Genomic DNA, 17,242 nt, shown 5'->3' on the forward strand with positions numbered 1-17,242 from the left:
TCACTTTGTGTGCACTGAGGGTCAGGATGAGAATTGCTTTTTCTTTTTCTTTTCTTTTTTTTTTTTTTTTTGGTTCTTTTTTTCGGAGCTGGGGACCGAACCCAGGGCCTTGCGCTTCCTAGGTAAGCGCTCTACCACTGAGCTAAACCCCCAGCCCCGAGAATTGCTTTTTCATGCTTAACTACTAGGTAGAAAAATTTGATCCAAACACTTGGGAGGCAGAGGCAAGCAAATCTCTTAGTTCAAGCTACCCTGTTCTACAGAGAGAGTTCTAGGATTGTGGGGCTATACAGAGAGACACTGTCTTGAAAAACAAAAACGAAAAAAGTTTATGTTGCAAGACTGTATGTATAAATACATACATGTATATATGTGGTATGTATACACACACACACACACACACACACACACACACACACACACATATATATATATATATATATATATGCTTTTTCTTTCCCCCTTTCCTGCCTAAAACCTGGATCCATCTATGTCCCTTAATCTGTGGCTGTGCCTTCCCAGGGGACAGTGTCTATTCTGCTTCCAGCAGCCTATGTGCCTGGCAGCCCTGTGAAGTTCCCACAGGGCGGGGCTACCACCTGAGCCTCAGAGGCCAGCGGGGAGCTACAATTGTGGCCCTAACCAGCTCTGAGCCCTCTGTTCATACTTCTGTCCACTCACATGGCGCTGGCTGTGTAGCTGGCGTCGCCACCTTCCACGTACTGCACCTGGCTGGAGTACACATGTGGGACAGGCACCTGCGGGAGTTGCTGTACCTGAAGCAAGAGGAGAAACGGGCGTGGGTCAGGGCTGGCCACCACCCACAGTCTCCCTGATGCCCAGATAAATCCCCAACTGGAAGGTTGCACATCATATTCTCTGAACAACATGGGCCAGAGGTTGACAACTGAAGGTGGAAGGCTTAGGTAAGGCCTGGCCTCAGTTGTGGCTGGAAAACAGGTTCTGGGATGCTCTGCTTTGGCAAAGAGGTTTCTGAGGCTTATGAGCAAAGGAGGGAACACCAGATAGAATTCTGCAATGGGTTCGGGAGGTGGGTTTGTAATTAAAAAACTGGACCTGGGGGTCTTCTGGAAACCAAAAAATTTCCCAAGCATTTTAGGGGTGGAGCCTGAAGAGGGGTTGTTGATAGAACAGAACCAGATACGACTGACTGACAGCACCTTAGGGACGGGTACCAGATAGCCCACCTCCAACCCCATCCCTGGTTTGCAGGAGCGGCAGCACTTTGGGGGATGGGGCAAAGACATCTCACCCCACCCTCCTTGGATTGCAGGGGCGGAGCCTGGGAGCCTGGACTTGGCGGCAGGGCATAGCGGCTCGCTGGGCCAGACGCCCTTCCCCTGCCCGCCCTCCGCACCCCCGCCGTGCGTCCGCTGTCCGCCACCACCTACTTTGAGGGCGGTGCCGAACACTAGCACCTGGGGCATTCTGTGGATCCTGACCCTCAGGTCAGGGCTGGCTCGGGCCGAGAGCCCCGGCTGTGGCTCGAAGACCACCCTCTGCTGCGGCAGGAGCAGGTGTGGGGGCAGCACGCCCACCAGCTCCACCCACTGCTCCACACCCGGCTCGTAATGGGGCGGCTGCTGCTCGCTGCCTAGCTGCAAGGCCTCGCCGCAGCACGCTGGCCCGGGCCCGGGAGGCCGGGGCGGCGGCTCCGGTGGCGGCGTGGGCCGGGTTTCTTGCTGCTCTGCCTTCCTAGCGGGAAACTGACTGCCTGAGCTCTGGAGGACAAACAGAGACACTGGGGGGTCACCCGGCTGTGTGCTCATGGCCACCATGATGAAGATTCCCCACCTGGGATCTCCTTAGAGAAGAGAGGAATGGACCGGGCACTATCAGAAAGAAGCGGAATTCGAATCCAGTCCTCTTTCAATAAGACCCATGTCCTGAGTGGTCAGGTTCTGGGATGGGGGCGGATTCAGGATGAAGTCTGAAGCCTAGGGCTACAGTGAAACCCAACTTCTGTCGAGCTTCAAGGGCTCCCATTATCCCCGCCCTTTAGGATCCCCAGGTGGCTCCATTCCTCCCTCTGGATTAGGTACCCGTACCCCCAACCACAGCCCAGGACAGTCTGATTGCCCCTGACATAGATAGGCAAGACACGCACCTCTTGAGCAACGTGAACTGGCTGCAGTCCCTGCACAGTCAGCTGCTGCACTGGGCCAGCTTTGGTCTGTGGAGTGGCCTGGACTACTGACCTCTGGCAAAGGAGGAGGAAAGGCAAGTAACTATGGTAACCATGGCAACTAGGACAGGCAGCATGTGTCCCATGCATGCTCAGAACATCTCTCTTGGGAAAAGGCTGTCCTTCCCCAGACAGGGAGCAGGCTTTCCATGTGAGATCCAGTAACAAGGGCCTTCCAGATTCCTTACTGCCTGACTGCCATCTGGAGGTTCAGAGTGATTCTAGCACAGGAAGCGAAATAATTGTGGATCCTTTGGATTGGAAAGTTTCTGATTCCTCTAGGGAAGAGCCTAAGGCTTGAGCCTATTTGAGATTTTTCAGCCTGGTACTGGGAACCTGGGGCCTTATACATTCTAGGCAAGCTCTACCACTAGGCTACACCCCAGCACTCTTTCTTAATTTTTATTCAGAATCAGGGTTTCACTACATTGCCCAGACCGGCCTTGAAGCTGAGAACTCCTGGCCTGAACCTCGCAAGGAGGCACACAAACCCAGTCTTGTTTTCTTGAAAAACCAAGAATCCAAAAAGTTAAGCAGTTGAGCAAGACTATCCTTGCTTCTTGGCCTGCTTGGGCCACTGTGCTGGTATCAGGAAGCTCAGCCTCCTTTGGAAGGTTGAGCACATCTTGAGAATGACAGGCCTAAGGGATGGATCAGTGGTTTGGTAAACTGGTTGTCTTTCCGGAGCACTCCGTTCAATTCCTAGCATGGACTTTAACTCTCCCTCTAGGTACATACATGGTGTATGGGCCCACAAACACCCATACTCATTAAAAACAGTAAAATAAATGTAAAAGCTGGAGGACTTAGGGATAAGCAAAGACGTGCCCTTGGTACTTCCTCTACACAGGAAAATGCCCAAAGGCCAGTGTGTAATGTTGCTTTTTGGCTTTGTAGTAAAGACATGGAGCCCAGGGCCTTGTGTACGATGGGCAAATGCTTACCCTGCAGCCTTCCCAAGGTGAGTTTTCTTTTCTTTTTCTGTGCGTGTATGTTTGTGTGTGTGTGTGTGTGTGTGTGTGTGTGTGTGTGTGTGCGCGCTGTAGTGTGTAGAAGTCAGAGGACAACTTGTAGGAGCGGGTTGTCATGCAGGGCTCAGGGATTCAGGTTATCAGGATTGGTGGCAAGTATGCTTTACCCACTGAGCAATCTCTCTAGTCTACCAAAGTGGGTTTTCAAAGCCATAATGTGCCCTGTGAGGCACCTCTACAAGTGTCACAACTAGGGACACTGAATCTAGATAGAGGCCCATGCTCTTGTCAATGCTTACATGGTGGGCTGGAGCTGGACCCCATCTGCTTAGTTCCAACAGACCAGGGACCCAGACATGGATGGCTACTTGGCCTACACCCTTGGCCCTAGCTACTGCCCGCCCTGGCCAGGCACCTCTTGGGTGACAGGGACACTCTGCTGGACACTGTGGACCTGTAGCTGCTGCACAGTGCCGGCAGGAGTCCCAGCTGTCTTGCTGGTGGAGTTGTTGGCCTGCACTGGTGACCTCTGTAAGAGAACAAACAGGGACAATGTCAGGGCCAGCTGTGCTTGTGTCTGGGGCACCTAGGCCCTAACAACCCACCTCAGAAGGATTCTGAAGAGGGTGGGATAGCCCACCTCTGGCCCACAGCAGCCACAAGCACTGCTCTGCAGGACTCTACCTGCAGGGAGCCTCTGTGAGAGCCAGGGCCTCTGTAGCTTCTGTAATCAGAAGGGCTGCACAAAAGTGAGAAAGAGCAGGCTGCGAGCTAGTCTGGTCCCACGGTCCAGCTCCTTCTGCTCCTGTCAGGCCTCTCTGTGCTACAGTGCAAGTTAGCAGAACACTTGAAACCCTCCTGCTTCTCCAGCCTCTGTATGCAGGTGTGTGGCCACACACCCAGTGCCATTAGCTGTTATACACAGGAAATAGTGGGTTGCAATGCTGGAGACCTCCCCACAGACTCAGCTTAGCCTGGCATCTGGCCCTGTATTCATTCTTTCTTTCTTTCTTTTCTTTTCTCTTTTTGGAGAAAGTGTCTCACTATGTAGTTAGTAGTCCTGACTGTCCTGGAACTCACTATGTACACCAGGCTGGGCTTGAACTCAGAGATTCCTTCCAGTCTCTGCCTCCCAAGTGCTGGGATTAAAGAGCCCTCCTTAGTTCCACACTCTCAATCTATGCTCAAGACCACCTCAGCCCACTGCCTCCAGGCCCTTACTCATCTCTCTGTGTGTGTGTGTGTGTGTGTGTGTGTGTGTGTGTGTGTGTGTATTCCAAGCTCCATGATGGGACTCTATTCTCGTTGAAGCTGAAGAGAAAACTCCTTACTTCTGGACTACGGTTCTCTCAACCTCAGCGGGCACAGCAGGGCCAGGCAGACATTAGCTGGATAACCCCAGCCAGGGCGGCAGGACTCCAGAGCTGCAAGTGAGCTCAGGGCGAGAGAGCTTCAAGTGAAGCCAGGCAGGCACAGTGGTACAGACCTGCAGCCCAGCACTCAGGCCTAAGTCAGGAGGCTCTCATGTTAGAGAGCAGTCTGCTCCACAGAAGAGATTGGAGCCAGCCTGGATAGCACTGTAAGACCCCATCTCAAAAAGAAGGTGATGGGGGCATATACGCTGGGGGCTCCATGGCTACAGCAGAGAAAGATGGGGAGATGCCAGTGAGGCTCACCTACCTCAGGGGCAGAGTGCACCTGCTGCGTGCTGTGCACCGTCAAGGAAACTTGGCCACCCTTAGAGCCTGGCGCCGGGCTCTGCACCACCAAGTGCTGTGTGGGGAGAGCCTGGGGTCAAAAGACAAAGGACATGGTCACTAGCATCACAAGCCACGGGCAAGTCTTGGGTTTTGTTTTTCTGTGCTAGGATAGAACCTGACCCTCATACATACCCGCCAACGAGCCACTCGTCTTCCACATTCCAGTGAGCACCTATGACTAGGGACACTCTAGGCTCACCATGCCTGTCCGCCCAGGACCTGCCCCGCCCTACAGCACAGTTGTGCTCTACTCCATAGCAGGTGACACACGAGCTCAAAGCCAATGAAGAGCTTGTTGAGCCTGAGACGAGGAAGTAGCAAAGCTAGAGCTGGCTCCTGGCTCAAAGGGCATAAATGTGTTCTAGAGCCCAGGGTGAGGGCAAGCCTGCAATCCGAAGGTCAGGAGTTCAAGGTCACACTCCACTATCTCTGAAGTTCCAGGCCATAGAAGACCCTATCTCAGAACAGCCCCTCTTGAAAGAGAACATTCCTATCCTTGCGGTCTGTTAGCCCTGGGTTGGATTGTGGCTTGCTGATAGAGCAAATGTTTATTATGCCCCAGTCCTAGGTTCCAGCCCCAGCATTCTAGCACAGTCCAAATAAGACCTAGAAATGGTCAAGGGCACTAGCACCAGACTGTGGCCTTCTTGGACTCCACTGTAAGACACTGGGTGTGGACCCACAGGCTTCCTGCTGTCATCCTCCCCACTCCTCAGTACAGTGACTGTTGAGGCTGCTTGGCCATCAGCCCCTTGAGTAACTGATCTTGCCTCTAGAGGCCACTGCCCAAATCCAGGAGCTGGGGCAGCCTGTGGATGAGACCCTTGCCTGGGACCCTGGAAGAACAGAGACAAGCAAGCAGTAGGGAAGTGGTTCTCTCTCTGCCCCACAGGAGGCTGGAGCCAGGAACCTCACCTGCTGTGGCACCTGGATGTTGGTAAGCTGCAGGGGTGACACATGGCCTGGCTTGGCCTGCACACTTGCCTGGACCAGCAGCCGCTGTGGAGGCGAGAAGAAAGGTTGCTTACTAGGATGGGTGGGTGGAGGAGGCTGCTGCCTTATCTTGATAAGACAGGTAAACAGATGTTCCTGGTATGAGGGTAGGGGAGAGCCTCTTCCCCCTAGTGAAGGCCATGTCCTACCTGCTGGGTGCCCTGCACCTGCTGTACCACTTGGGTGGGGACACCGGTCTGGCTTGCCGTGGAACTGGGGCTGGCTTCTGACACAGTCTCACTAGCCCGCATGGCACCTTCTGTGGGAAGAGATTGGCAGGTCAGCTTTGCCTACTCCAAGAGTTAGCCCATCAGTAGGGGGCAATGCAGCCTACGGTCCACCCTTACTGAGACACAGCCTGGCCCTTTCTAGCATCTGTCGGAGGCACATGGCAGGACAGGTGAGGATGCAGAAGACCCAGGATCCTTGGTATGTGGGATTAGCCCTGATCTCCTTGGTTCTGAACTATGTCTGAGGACCCTCTTTCCCACAAAAGCAGAACTGTGGATATAGACAGACAGTAGACTGGATCCTCACTGCCCTGCTCAAATTGTGGCAGCTCAAAAAGGACCAAGGTACTGAGTTCCCCTGGCTTCTCAGGAAGTCCACAGTGCTCTTGAGCCTTCTTCCCATTCCTGAGAGGAGTGAAGGCAGCAAGGGGTTCAGAGCCCAAAGCACAGGTACTTATGTTGGCAGGCAGCCAAGACACTCCTAGAACACGGTGCCTGCCTGCTCCCAATCTTGCTGTCAGCTATTGCAGGAGCCTAGCACTATGGGAGCAGCAGAGTGTGCAGGAGGTTTTGTATCTAACACCTTGGGGAGCTAATCCCTACCATGGCTCAGAACTCCTTCATGTCCGCTTAGATAAACAATCTGCTCCATTCAGGCTGCTGAGGGGCTTGGGGCTAGGACAGAAGGGAGGCTGGTACCTAGAGATGCTCTCATCAGAGGCAGGACTCATTTTAGACACATACTGCTAAGTGATTCATGAGACGGCAGGGATGTGTGGAGGGACAGTGCTCCCAAGACACATGGCCAGGAGATTCTTACTCAAGCTGAGAAGTCACCTGGCCCACCCCCTACATGTAGCCAGTTCCTCAGTAGCTCAGCAGCCAAGGTCAGGTGGGATAGCCATGTGCCTGTTCTCATTCTCCAGTTCAGCCTAAAGGACTCAAGGCCCTGGGCCCGTCTTTCTGGGATCTGGCAGGGAATAGAGGTAGAGGTCTAGAGAGGTTCCTGACCTCCTAAAGGATTACATGGAAACAAGGGTTATCAAAGGGATGGCAGTGGACAATGATACTGGGTCTGGTGATGCTCTAGGCCCCAGGCCCCTTGAGCTGGTACTTGCCATTCTCACTCATTTTCAGGTGACAGAGACCTTGTATCACGCAGCTGGGGGGCCTGGCCTGGGTCCAAGGGTCCCTGTATGTCCACATGGCCCAACCCCACACACCATTTCTAAGTTGCTAATCTTATCAGGCAGAGTTACACAGTCTGGCTCGGGAAACTGGGGTGCTCAAAGACACTATAAGGTTGAGGTTTCCATAATAGGGCTCAGCCTCCAGAAGGGACACAGGAAAAGGACCTGGCTAGGGCAGGAGGCTGGCCCAGTCTACCTGAGAGTATCTGAATATGCCCCAGAAATGGCCAGTTGTCAGGGAGTTGTCAGGGGGACTTCCTATGGCCCTTCCCAGGCCTGCTTGGGAACCTACACCAATTCTAAGCAGTAGTAATTAATTAGGTTTGCTGGAATCTTCCCTCAAAACTGCTTTAGGGTTCTCTGGATCCCAGAGAAGGCCCTGTCCCTCAGCTGCTCTGGGGGAGAGTCAAGCTGACCTAGAGTCATAGTCTCATCCCGTCTCCCTGCCCCTCCTAACTGGGCCATCTGGAATACAGGGAGCCGGGCCCAGCTCAAGGATGGCTCCGGGTGGGAAGTGACACATGACATTGGCCCTGGCCACCTGCAATGCTGGCCCTTGAGCCAGACCTGGGTAGCTGGACACCTGGGCATCTGCTCTAATCAGGCATGTCCCCTAGAAGAAATCCTGCTATCACAGGCTTTGGGGCAGCCCATAAGGCTGGGCTCTTCCGCCCATCACTAGGAGGATGTATGGGCCAGGGCTTCCTAGCTATGTTTGGAAAGGTGGGCTGGGAAGAAAGCAGGAGAAAGTATAGAGACTAGGGGCAGCTGTGTCTGTTGGTCAACTCTTTTCTGCATTAGCAGAAGGCCCTTGAATGCTAGAGGTAAGAAACAGAGCTCATATCCTGCTTGAATCAGACAGCCTATCTCCATGTGGTCACCCCTTCCTTCAAGTACCTGGTTCTTCTGCCTCCACCTGTTCACCCCTCAGCTTAAAGAGAGAAAGCCAGCTCTTCAGAGGGCTGAAGGAGGCTCCTGGGTATGGTATGAAACATCAGGACAAGGTTCTGGGTCCCTGCCATCCGCAGGACTTATGTCTTCTTGGACCTTAATCTCCCTTTCTTCACTGGAGATGCCGACAAAGCAACTCCCGTTTTCCCCTGTGGGCAGGTCTGGCTTCACCTTCCCAGCCTATGCTAAGGTCTTCCACCTTAAACTCTAGAGGCCTCTCAGGGAAGCTGGGGAGTATGGATCTGTATTGTCTGACCAGGGAAACCTGAGCTCCCTCCCTTCATAAGGTAGAGCATGGCAGGCCCAGACAGAAGGTCTCAGCTTATTCCTGCTGCCTCCTCCAGGGCAGGAGCAGCCCAGCCCTGCAGGCTTCCTGGTGAGTCCAGATTGTTCCTGGCTCAGGAGCTGGCCTGGGAACCTCCCTGTTCACCCTCTCTAGTGTCAGCCTCCCCTTCCTCAAAGGACTGGCTCTCAAGGGCAGCCCGGGAGAGGGAGTAGGCAGACACCAACACAGAAGCAGGGTGGTAGCAGCCTCCCCTCTCTTCCTCAGCACTCATGGGGGCAACAGTGACACTTGCAGAGATGGGCTCACTCCTGCCAGAACTCAATGGAATGAGATTCTCAGGACCACCATAAGAAGCAGGCAACAAGCCACTGTCCAGCCAGAGGTACAAACCTGGCAGAGTGGCACTGCAGACAAGAGCTGCAGCCAGCCCTTGCCTGGGCACTGTCCTCTGACAGCTCGCTCTCTCCACACCACAGCTAGTGAGCTGACCTCGGCCTGTCTCACCAAAATGCCACTCTGGCCTGGGACTTTGAATACCAAGTCTTCCCTCGGTGTACCATGAAGAGCTAGAAGAAACTAAGGCAGGTTCTAGAACAGTGTGCCCCAACTAGGTGTGCTGGGCAGTCCTACATCCACCAGTCATTGCACAAAGACATAGAGACAGAACCCCCATCTTCAAAAACATCATTGCCATACGATGTTAACTCAAGAAAAGTAAGGACGGTGGGATCAGAGGGCAGGGGAGTGGCTTCTGAGGAGAGACTGGAGATGAAGGGAGCAAAAGGGCTAGATGGGTATGCTAGAGGTAGTAGGTGCCAGGGTAAAAGGAGAGGAAGTAGCTAAGCTGGCATGGCAGGAGGCTGGGGAGGCTCAAACTGTCATGTTAGGGCACAGGGCACTTGGGCCAGACATAGGCATTTGGAACTTATCCGGAAGCTGATGACATGGGGAAAATTTTTTTGAGATGGGATTTTGATTTATAGTTCAGGTTAGGATGCGAAGAGGCCTAAGTAGCAGCTAGGGACAGTGCGTGCTACCCTATGGCTACTGTGAGAGGAAGGCATCAGCACTAATCGGAGATGGCCATGGACACAGCAGAGGTGGAGGGTCTAGGTGGGTTTTAGAAGGAGAGAGTGGGGCGGAGTAAAAATACCCAGAGAGGCAGGACGGGAGCAGAGGTTAAGCTGGGCCTGGGTGGGAGGAGACATCTCATAGGGCCTGTAGGGGCAGGGTATAACTCTCAAAGACCAGTGTGACCTTCAGTAGCCATACCTAGAAGGACTAGTCACAAGATCCTGGGGCTCAGGGTAGAGGCCAGGGTGTAGACCTCAACAGGAAGGAGCATGGTAAGTTTGACACGGTTGGATCTGGTGTTGCCAGCTTCTGAGGAGGCTGAAGCGACAGGATAACAAGGTGAAGAAGGCACGGCCATGTTAGAGTGAGCTCAGGGACTGTGGACAATTGATGAGACGATATCTCAGTAAAAGTCACTGACAGAGCAGTGGGCTGGAGTGTGTGAGGCTCTGAGTTCAAACTCCAGTACTGGAAGGAGGGAGGGAGTGGGAGTCCTAACACTTCAGGAGGCCACTAGGAGGAGGATGACAGGAGCAGAGCCCTGCCCTTTACTGCTATGGATCAGACAGGTGAGGCAGCAGAGAGTGGAGGTGACGAAGGAGAAGGCAGACGTGGGTGAAATCTGGGCAGGTGTGCAGGACAGGTCTGAAGCAGGGGGGAAACCATCAAGCACCGCTAGAGGCCAAGAGTACCAAATCTGGGATGACCAATGACTCTGAAATGATGAGGACCCTGATGGGAGCTGTCAGGAGCAAGGTCACAGGTGGCTGCGAACTGGACGTACATGAAGAGGAAGCGGTAACCAAAGAGCTAGCAGTTTGAGGATATCTGACTTTAAAAAGACAAAACCGAGAAGTATTCCTGGCAGGAGTTGCAGGACCCTGCAGGAGAGGCTGGGACAGGCCAGTCTACTCTACCTCTCAGGTGTTATAGCACAGTCAGGCCAGGACCTGACCCCACTAAGGTCAGGGAGGCTTGGGTGGGGCAGAGAGAGAGTGTGTGTGCAGGGAACACTGGCAAGGATGAAGTGTCACACTGTGTGTCACGATGAGGGCAGTTCTGCCTCCTTCCCCTGCCTCCCAAGAAGGGAAGGGGAAGAGGGCAGAGGCTGGAGACCCGTGGTGACACCCCAGAGGGTCTGGGTCAGAATGGGCACCTTCAACTGTGCCTGGCTTTTCCTTGGCTCTGACCTTCCCTTTCCCACCTGCCCATGCTGTGACATTAGACTCAGCTCTAGAACATCACTCCTTTCCCATGGTACAAGGGCAGCCATGGGCTCAGGAGCTCGGCCACTAGGTCCTACTCCTCCAAGGAGGAGAGGGGATACACCCCAGTCATCTGACAGCCTCTCTCAAGGACCCCTTCTAGGCTGACCTACTCTAAGAATGTCTCACTTGTCTTTATTCAGTGAAGCTGTAATGGTGAGACCTAGGCAGAGAGGTTCAGGACCAGTGGGCAGCCTGGTGTGTGCAGGTGCGGGCAAAATGAATTTTGCCATCCATCCTCTTTTCTGAGGACATTCTACTTGGGGGCAGATAAAAACAGAAGCACCCCAGTGGGATACAGAAGCTTCTCTGCTTGGCCTGATTCCCTTTACCCAAAGATGCCCTGATTCCCACAGGTAGCCCTGGAGAGGATCCCTGGATGCTGAGCTCCCCCAAACTCTTCCCAGAGATGGTCCAAGCACTCTGGCCATAAGCACAGATGTGAACTTACCCGAGACGGTGACCACGATATACTGCTGAGCCACCGGGGATGGGGCAGGTGTGGCAGGCTGTGAGGGTGCAGGAGCAGCCGGGAGCTCTGCCACATACTGCTTCTGGCTGCCTGGAGGTTGCGTCTGGGGCTGGGGGCTTTGCAGCTCGGTGACATACTGGGGCTGGGGGGTTGCTGCAGCAGGAGGCTGGGGTGCTGCTGGGGGTGGTGGCTGGGGCAGGGCCTGGGGCGGGGCCTGTGGTGGCTGGGATGCTTGTGGGGCTGCCTGTAGCTCAGTAACATAGGACTGTGTTGCCATGCCAACAGTGAATGATAATAAATAAGGCGGTTTTCCTCTTCCTTGAGTAGAAAAGCGGGGGAGAGAGAAACAGAAAAACAAAGAAGAAGAAAAAAAAGAATTAATCTACCAGCAGAAGAAAACAGCCAGCTCCCAGCTCCCATCTTTAGGCTCATCACTAACCTGAGTAAATCCCTGGCTATACACAATGAGCCCATCCCTGTGGGAATCTGGGAAGATACAGACAGGATTCCTCACCCTCATCCTCAGTCAGGACTGTTGCTCTCGCCCTCCACCCCGGGCACCTGAACATGCCCTCAGTGCCTCAGGCTATGCCTGGGACGGTTCTCCAGAATGCCAGTGGCCTCTAGAGCACCTATGTCATCCCGCTCACCAAGGAGCCCAGGGAACACCTCCGCGCTTTGAGACAGAGTCTCACTATATAGTCCTGGCTAGCATGGAACTGCTGTGTAGACCAGGCTAGCCTGGAACTCACAGAGATCCACCTGCCTCTGCCTCTCTTTTCTTTTGGTGTTCTGGGGGTGGGACTCGGGGCCTTGCACACACTAGGCATGTACCCTACTAGTAAGCTGCATCCTCAGCACTTGGTCTCTCAACAGGATCTCCCTAAGTAGCCAAGCTAACTGAGATTGTGACACTTCTGCCCCAGCCTCTGGAATGGCATATGCCACTGTAGTGCCCTCAAGTAGGCATCTCCTAGGCTGTTTGCTGCAGAACCTACCTGTTCCATATCCAGCCAAGCTGACAACAAGACCAACCATCACACACTACTCTATTTTAGATTTTACAACTACCATCGTGATCTAGGCTGAGTTTTCCAGACGAGGAGCTGAGGCTCAGAGAGGATAAGGTGCTGGTCCCAGGCCACACAGCAGGAAGTGACAAGCCTGTCTAACCCTGGGCATCCCAAGCCTTCATAGTTCAATGGTGGAAAAGCAAGTCAGAGAGAAAGATGTCTCCCAGAGCCCCATGCCAAGGGTCATCTGAATGCCCTCACAGCAGGGTATCATTCACAGGGCCTGAGGCAGCAATGGGTCTGCAAGCTTAGGGTGTGGGGTGCTCCTGAGGCTATGAGCAGCTGGCCTTACCAGAGGTACAGAGCTTGTCTGGCTGGTAGGCAGCCTCTTAGCAGGAGATGGCAATGGCTTTGAAGGGTGCCCATTCCCAGCACCTCAAGCTGTGTCTTTATCCTGTCCTGTCCCCTAGAGGTGACTGGCTGTCACATAGCACCCAGGCCAAGAGCCTGCCAACTGGAACCACTGCCACACCATGTCAGCAAGCATGTCACCATGTCCTGACCTCTAGTGCAGGAGAGGGCTGGGAGTCTAACAACAGCAGACACTGTAGCACTCCCCTGGCACCTCAGCCTCAGCACCCAGAACTTCGCTCTTCACCCCGGTATCCTACCCATCACTAATGTTACTCAGCCCCAAGACTCGTGGCTAACCCCAGGGTTGTCACAGCACCAGTGAGGCCTAGACCTCAATTGCTTCTCACAGTAGACAGCACCTTCCTTGTCCTTCCCGTCAGAGCCAGGGAGCTGGCATAAGCACCCAAGAGGGACTCACTGAGGGCCTCAACACACTGCCTGCCTCCTGGTGACTGCCTCTCCAGAAACCTAGGCTTCACCCTCGGATGGTGGACTCTGGAGGCAGAAACAAACCCTGCACAGGGCCCTGCACAGCCTGAACTTGACCACCCAGCTAAGTGGCTTTGCAGGAGCTCCACTGTCTCCCCGTGGGATGGCTGGGCAGCCTCCCATGCTTATCTGTGGAGCTGCTGTCCCAGCATGTACCAGGTCCTGGGGTACACCCTTAACAGCAGCCCCCCCCCCAAAAAAAATAAAAAGGGAGAGAAAGAGGAAGGGAAGGCTGGGCAAAGAACTGAGGAATGTCTAGAACAGTCCCTAGGGACGAAAGTACTCCTGTGGGACAGGAGGAGGAAGAAGAAGAGGAAGGTGCCAGTGCAGCCTGAACCACCTGGCACTGGACCAACTTGTGAGAGCCCAGAAGATGAGCACTGATTCAGACTACAGGGCCCAAGCAGAGCACAGAGCAGCCAGCCTCAATGCCACCCTACCCAACACTGCCAAGGACTTGGGCGTCAAGGGAAGTTTGCCCATTAGAGAAAGAAGAGGCCATAGTCCACCTCACAGAGGGCAACACATCTTCCACTGACTCCAACTTCCGGCCAATGTTAAGGGATTGCATCTGAGCCTGTGTGGCTCAGGATATGTAGCTACCACCATGTGCCCCATGTGAACCTTTTTATAAACATAATGTATTGATTGACTTCTGTGCCTCAGTTTACTCATCTGTGCCCTGGGTTCATAGGACCACTGCGAAAATCCACTGTGATCACCTTAGCAGCCAGTGAGTACCACTGATATTGAGAGCTGTTATTACCATTCACTCACAACTATGCATGCCCTCCATAGGCAGCCCCTGGGGAAGTGTCTTAACATGCAGATCCCTGAGTTCTACTGCTCAGAGTTTGCAGTGTCTCCAAATATAAATTTTAACCAGTCCCTCAAAATACGTCCCCAGAAGTCTAAGACTACCTACCCTAGCCCAGGCTGACTCAGAGTCAGATGGCTCTCTGGCTGGAAAGGGCTCCAAAAGGCATGAATGACCTACATGAACAAGCTTAAGCTGAAGGTCTCTGCGGGGGGTGAACCATACATGTAGATGGGGCATAAATCCTTCCACGCACTCGAGACCCTTGGTTCATGGAAGGCGGTAGAGAAAAATGGAACCTGCCTGTGTGCTCAACCACCTGCTGAACCAACCACTAAGGCGCCGTGGTTGGAAAGCCCACTGTAGTCTCCGGTGACTGAACCTATCCCTGAGACGAGGGAACTGTGTTTGCTTCTGTGGACAGACTGTTTCTGTTGGTTCCCAACGGACGCTGCCCGTGCAGTGACAGCACAGTGGAGCAGGTGTGCAGACTTGGGGCAAGAAAGCCAACCCCACACAGATTTGAACATGATTGTTCACATGACACGACATCTATAAAATATTCATGTTATAAAATGTTCTTTTGATCTTTTCCAATCATCCCAAATTGTAAAAATCACTCTTGGCTCCCCTCCACACACAGACAGCCGTACAGCCCCGCCCAGCCCATGTCAAGTGAGGCTGTACCCTAGATCATGAAACACAGGAGCAGGCTGCAGCTGGCAGACATGCCACAGATGGGAGATTCTAGAACTAAGTGGTTACAAGAAAGGGAGAGCAAACCCATGAGCGCATCAGCAGGACAGCTTTGGTAATGCGTCTGGAGGGAAGTGGGAGTCCAGTGCGCCCGGCCCTTGGCCTCTACTGACTCATTTCCATCAGGCGCTCGTTCTCATGCGGTTCTGGGCTGGCTGCTTCTCCGTAGGCACCTTTGCTTCTCCAACTTCACATGGCCCCTGAAGCCCCTGTCCCTGGGGATGTGTCCAGAACCTGCAGGATTCTTTGAGCACCTGGACGGTCTCATGTCTCATCAGAGAACATCCAACACTCTCACCCTTCTCATGACTGTGGGGCCTTCAGGACCTGTCCCTCCAGACCCATGTCTCTTGCTCTGGATATTTTAGGCAACTCTGGCTCTCAGGCTAATGAGAATCCCATCCTCTCCTGCCTTGGGGCCTTTGCACCTTCTTCCCCCACTGACAAGCACTTACTTCTAACTCTGCGCCCAGCCCCTGGTCACCATGTGCCCCTCCCCTAAGTGCCCTGAAGCAGGCACTCTCTTACTGTTCTCACTATGGTGTGATGGTTCCTCTGTTCCTTAACAGTCTCTCTTCCTTGCTGAACCCAGGAGGCAAGCTCCACAAAGGTGCCTTTTATCCCGGTTACTGGAAGAATGGTGGGCATAACTGCAAGTTCACCCCCTTTTCCCTCCTTGGCAGTGGTAGGAACAGAACCCTGGGTCTTACACACTAGACAGGTGTTCTCCATGGAACCCCAAGCCCCAGGGTGCACTGGGCATGGATGGGTATGCAGGGGAATGAAGACAGTACTAGTGATGTGAAAGGAAGCCCAATGGGAATCTTCTGACTACCGAGACTCCAGAGGAGGCTGCAGCCTCTGTAGACAGTAGCAGGTGCTGGCTGACCCTGAGGGACCACCATCCCTCTTAATGCACAACAGGACCTATATGTAAGAGACCCTCTGTAGTTCAGGGCTATCAAGGAAGAAGGTAAATCCTTGTTTAGGAAATCCCCTTCCCACCTTCTGCACAGCTCTGCCTCAGTCCTAGAGAGCTGGCAGCTAAATCAAGGTCTCCTCCCAGACAGTACTTTTCTTTCTGGCTACGCCCAGAAACAAAGGTCACTCTGGGGCAAGCAGAGTGGGCAACACTTCTTCACAGGAAGTACAACTCTATGTCTGGCGTGGTGGCACAGACCCGCCAAACTGGCAAGGAGAATCACAAGTTCAAGGCCTCCTAGGACAACTTAGTAGGGCCATGTCTCAAAATAAAGAGAAAAAGGGGGCATTAAGGTAACTTGGCGGGCTGGAGAGATGGCTCAGTGGTCAAGAGCACTGACTGTTCTTCCAGAGGTCCTGAGTTCAATTCCCAGCAACCACATAGTGGCTAACAACCATCCGAAATAGGATCCTATACCCTCTTCTGGTGTGTCTGAAGAAGCTACAGTGTACTCATATAAATGTAATAAATCTTAAAAAAAAAAAAAAAAAAAGGTAACTTGGCATGTAAAAGGTACCTGCTTCTAAGTAAGCAAGGTCAGACCCATGGGCCTAATGCTGGAAGGACAGAACCAACTACCAGTAGCTGTCCCCTGCTCCGCACACATGCTGAGGGACCCACGTGTGCTCATGTCGACACACACATAAAATAAGAAGATGTAGACGCTTTATATTGAAAAAGTAAGAGGCGGGCTGGGTGGCTGACTCAGTGCAGAGCCTGTGCCTAGTTTGGGGGTGTCTTAGGTTCAATTCCAGAAGAGAAAAAGAGGGAAATGACACTGTACTCCTTATTACCAGCTTCCTATTGTCAGCTCACAACAACAGGCTTCTCTCCGACAAAATGATAAAATAAAACGCCAACAGCTAATTCCGAGGACTGGACAGGAAGTGACAGTCATCTTTTTTTTTTAAATATTTATTTATTTATTATGTACATCATACAGCTTTCTGTCTGCATGTGTGCCTGCAGGCCAGAAGATGACCCCAGATCTCATTATAGATGGTTGTGAGCCACCATGTGGTTGCTGGGAATTGAACTCAGGACCTTTGGAAGAGCAGTCAGTGCTCTTAACCGCTGAGCCAACTCTCCAGCCCCGTGACAGTCATCTTAATGGCAACTGGCATCATCTGTGTGTTTGATGTTTCTTATGTGATGTATTTTGGGAGATCCACACAGTGATGTGAAATTAAAACGATTTGTGCCTCTAAATGAAAGCACATGGAACATCCCCCTCCCCAAAAAAGCGACTTGATTCACTCAGGAACACACAGGTATCGAGGAACTGTTTTAGGTAAAAAGCTGGGGCAGTGCCGACCTTCCCTGCCAGTGACCCTTCTGGGCCCTTCAACTGTGACAATTACTAGAAGAGGCGG

At 53.1% G+C, this 17,242-nt stretch overlaps 1 protein-coding gene across 5 annotated transcripts in view; it reads right to left on the minus strand.

Moving 5' to 3' along the window:
• Rfx1 (regulatory factor X1) overlaps positions 1-17,242 on the minus strand; it is a 30,708-nt gene that overhangs the window by 11,569 nt on the left and 1,897 nt on the right. For 2 of the 5 annotated variants that reach the window (XM_006255229.5, XM_006255231.5), the window contains exons 2-9: positions 11,378-11,716; positions 6,080-6,189; positions 5,853-5,936; positions 4,858-4,965; positions 3,593-3,706; positions 2,129-2,221; positions 1,413-1,742; positions 682-776 (exon numbers count right to left, since the gene is read on the minus strand). In XM_006255229.5, coding sequence (XP_006255291.1) covers positions 682-776; positions 1,413-1,742; positions 2,129-2,221; positions 3,593-3,706; positions 4,858-4,965; positions 5,853-5,936; positions 6,080-6,189; positions 11,378-11,675 — 1,232 coding nt within the window. In that variant the 5' untranslated portion in view covers positions 11,676-11,716. The remainder of the gene's footprint in view (positions 1-681; positions 777-1,412; positions 1,743-2,128; positions 2,222-3,592; positions 3,707-4,857; positions 4,966-5,852; positions 5,937-6,079; positions 6,190-11,377; positions 11,717-17,242) is intronic. The other 3 variants (XM_039097530.2, NM_001105944.1, XM_017601192.3) reach the window with 3 other exon arrangements.

Source organism: Rattus norvegicus, chromosome 19 (genome assembly GCF_036323735.1).
Source record: "Rattus norvegicus strain BN/NHsdMcwi chromosome 19, GRCr8, whole genome shotgun sequence".
In the NCBI taxonomy this organism is placed as follows: domain Eukaryota; kingdom Metazoa; phylum Chordata; class Mammalia; order Rodentia; family Muridae; genus Rattus; species Rattus norvegicus.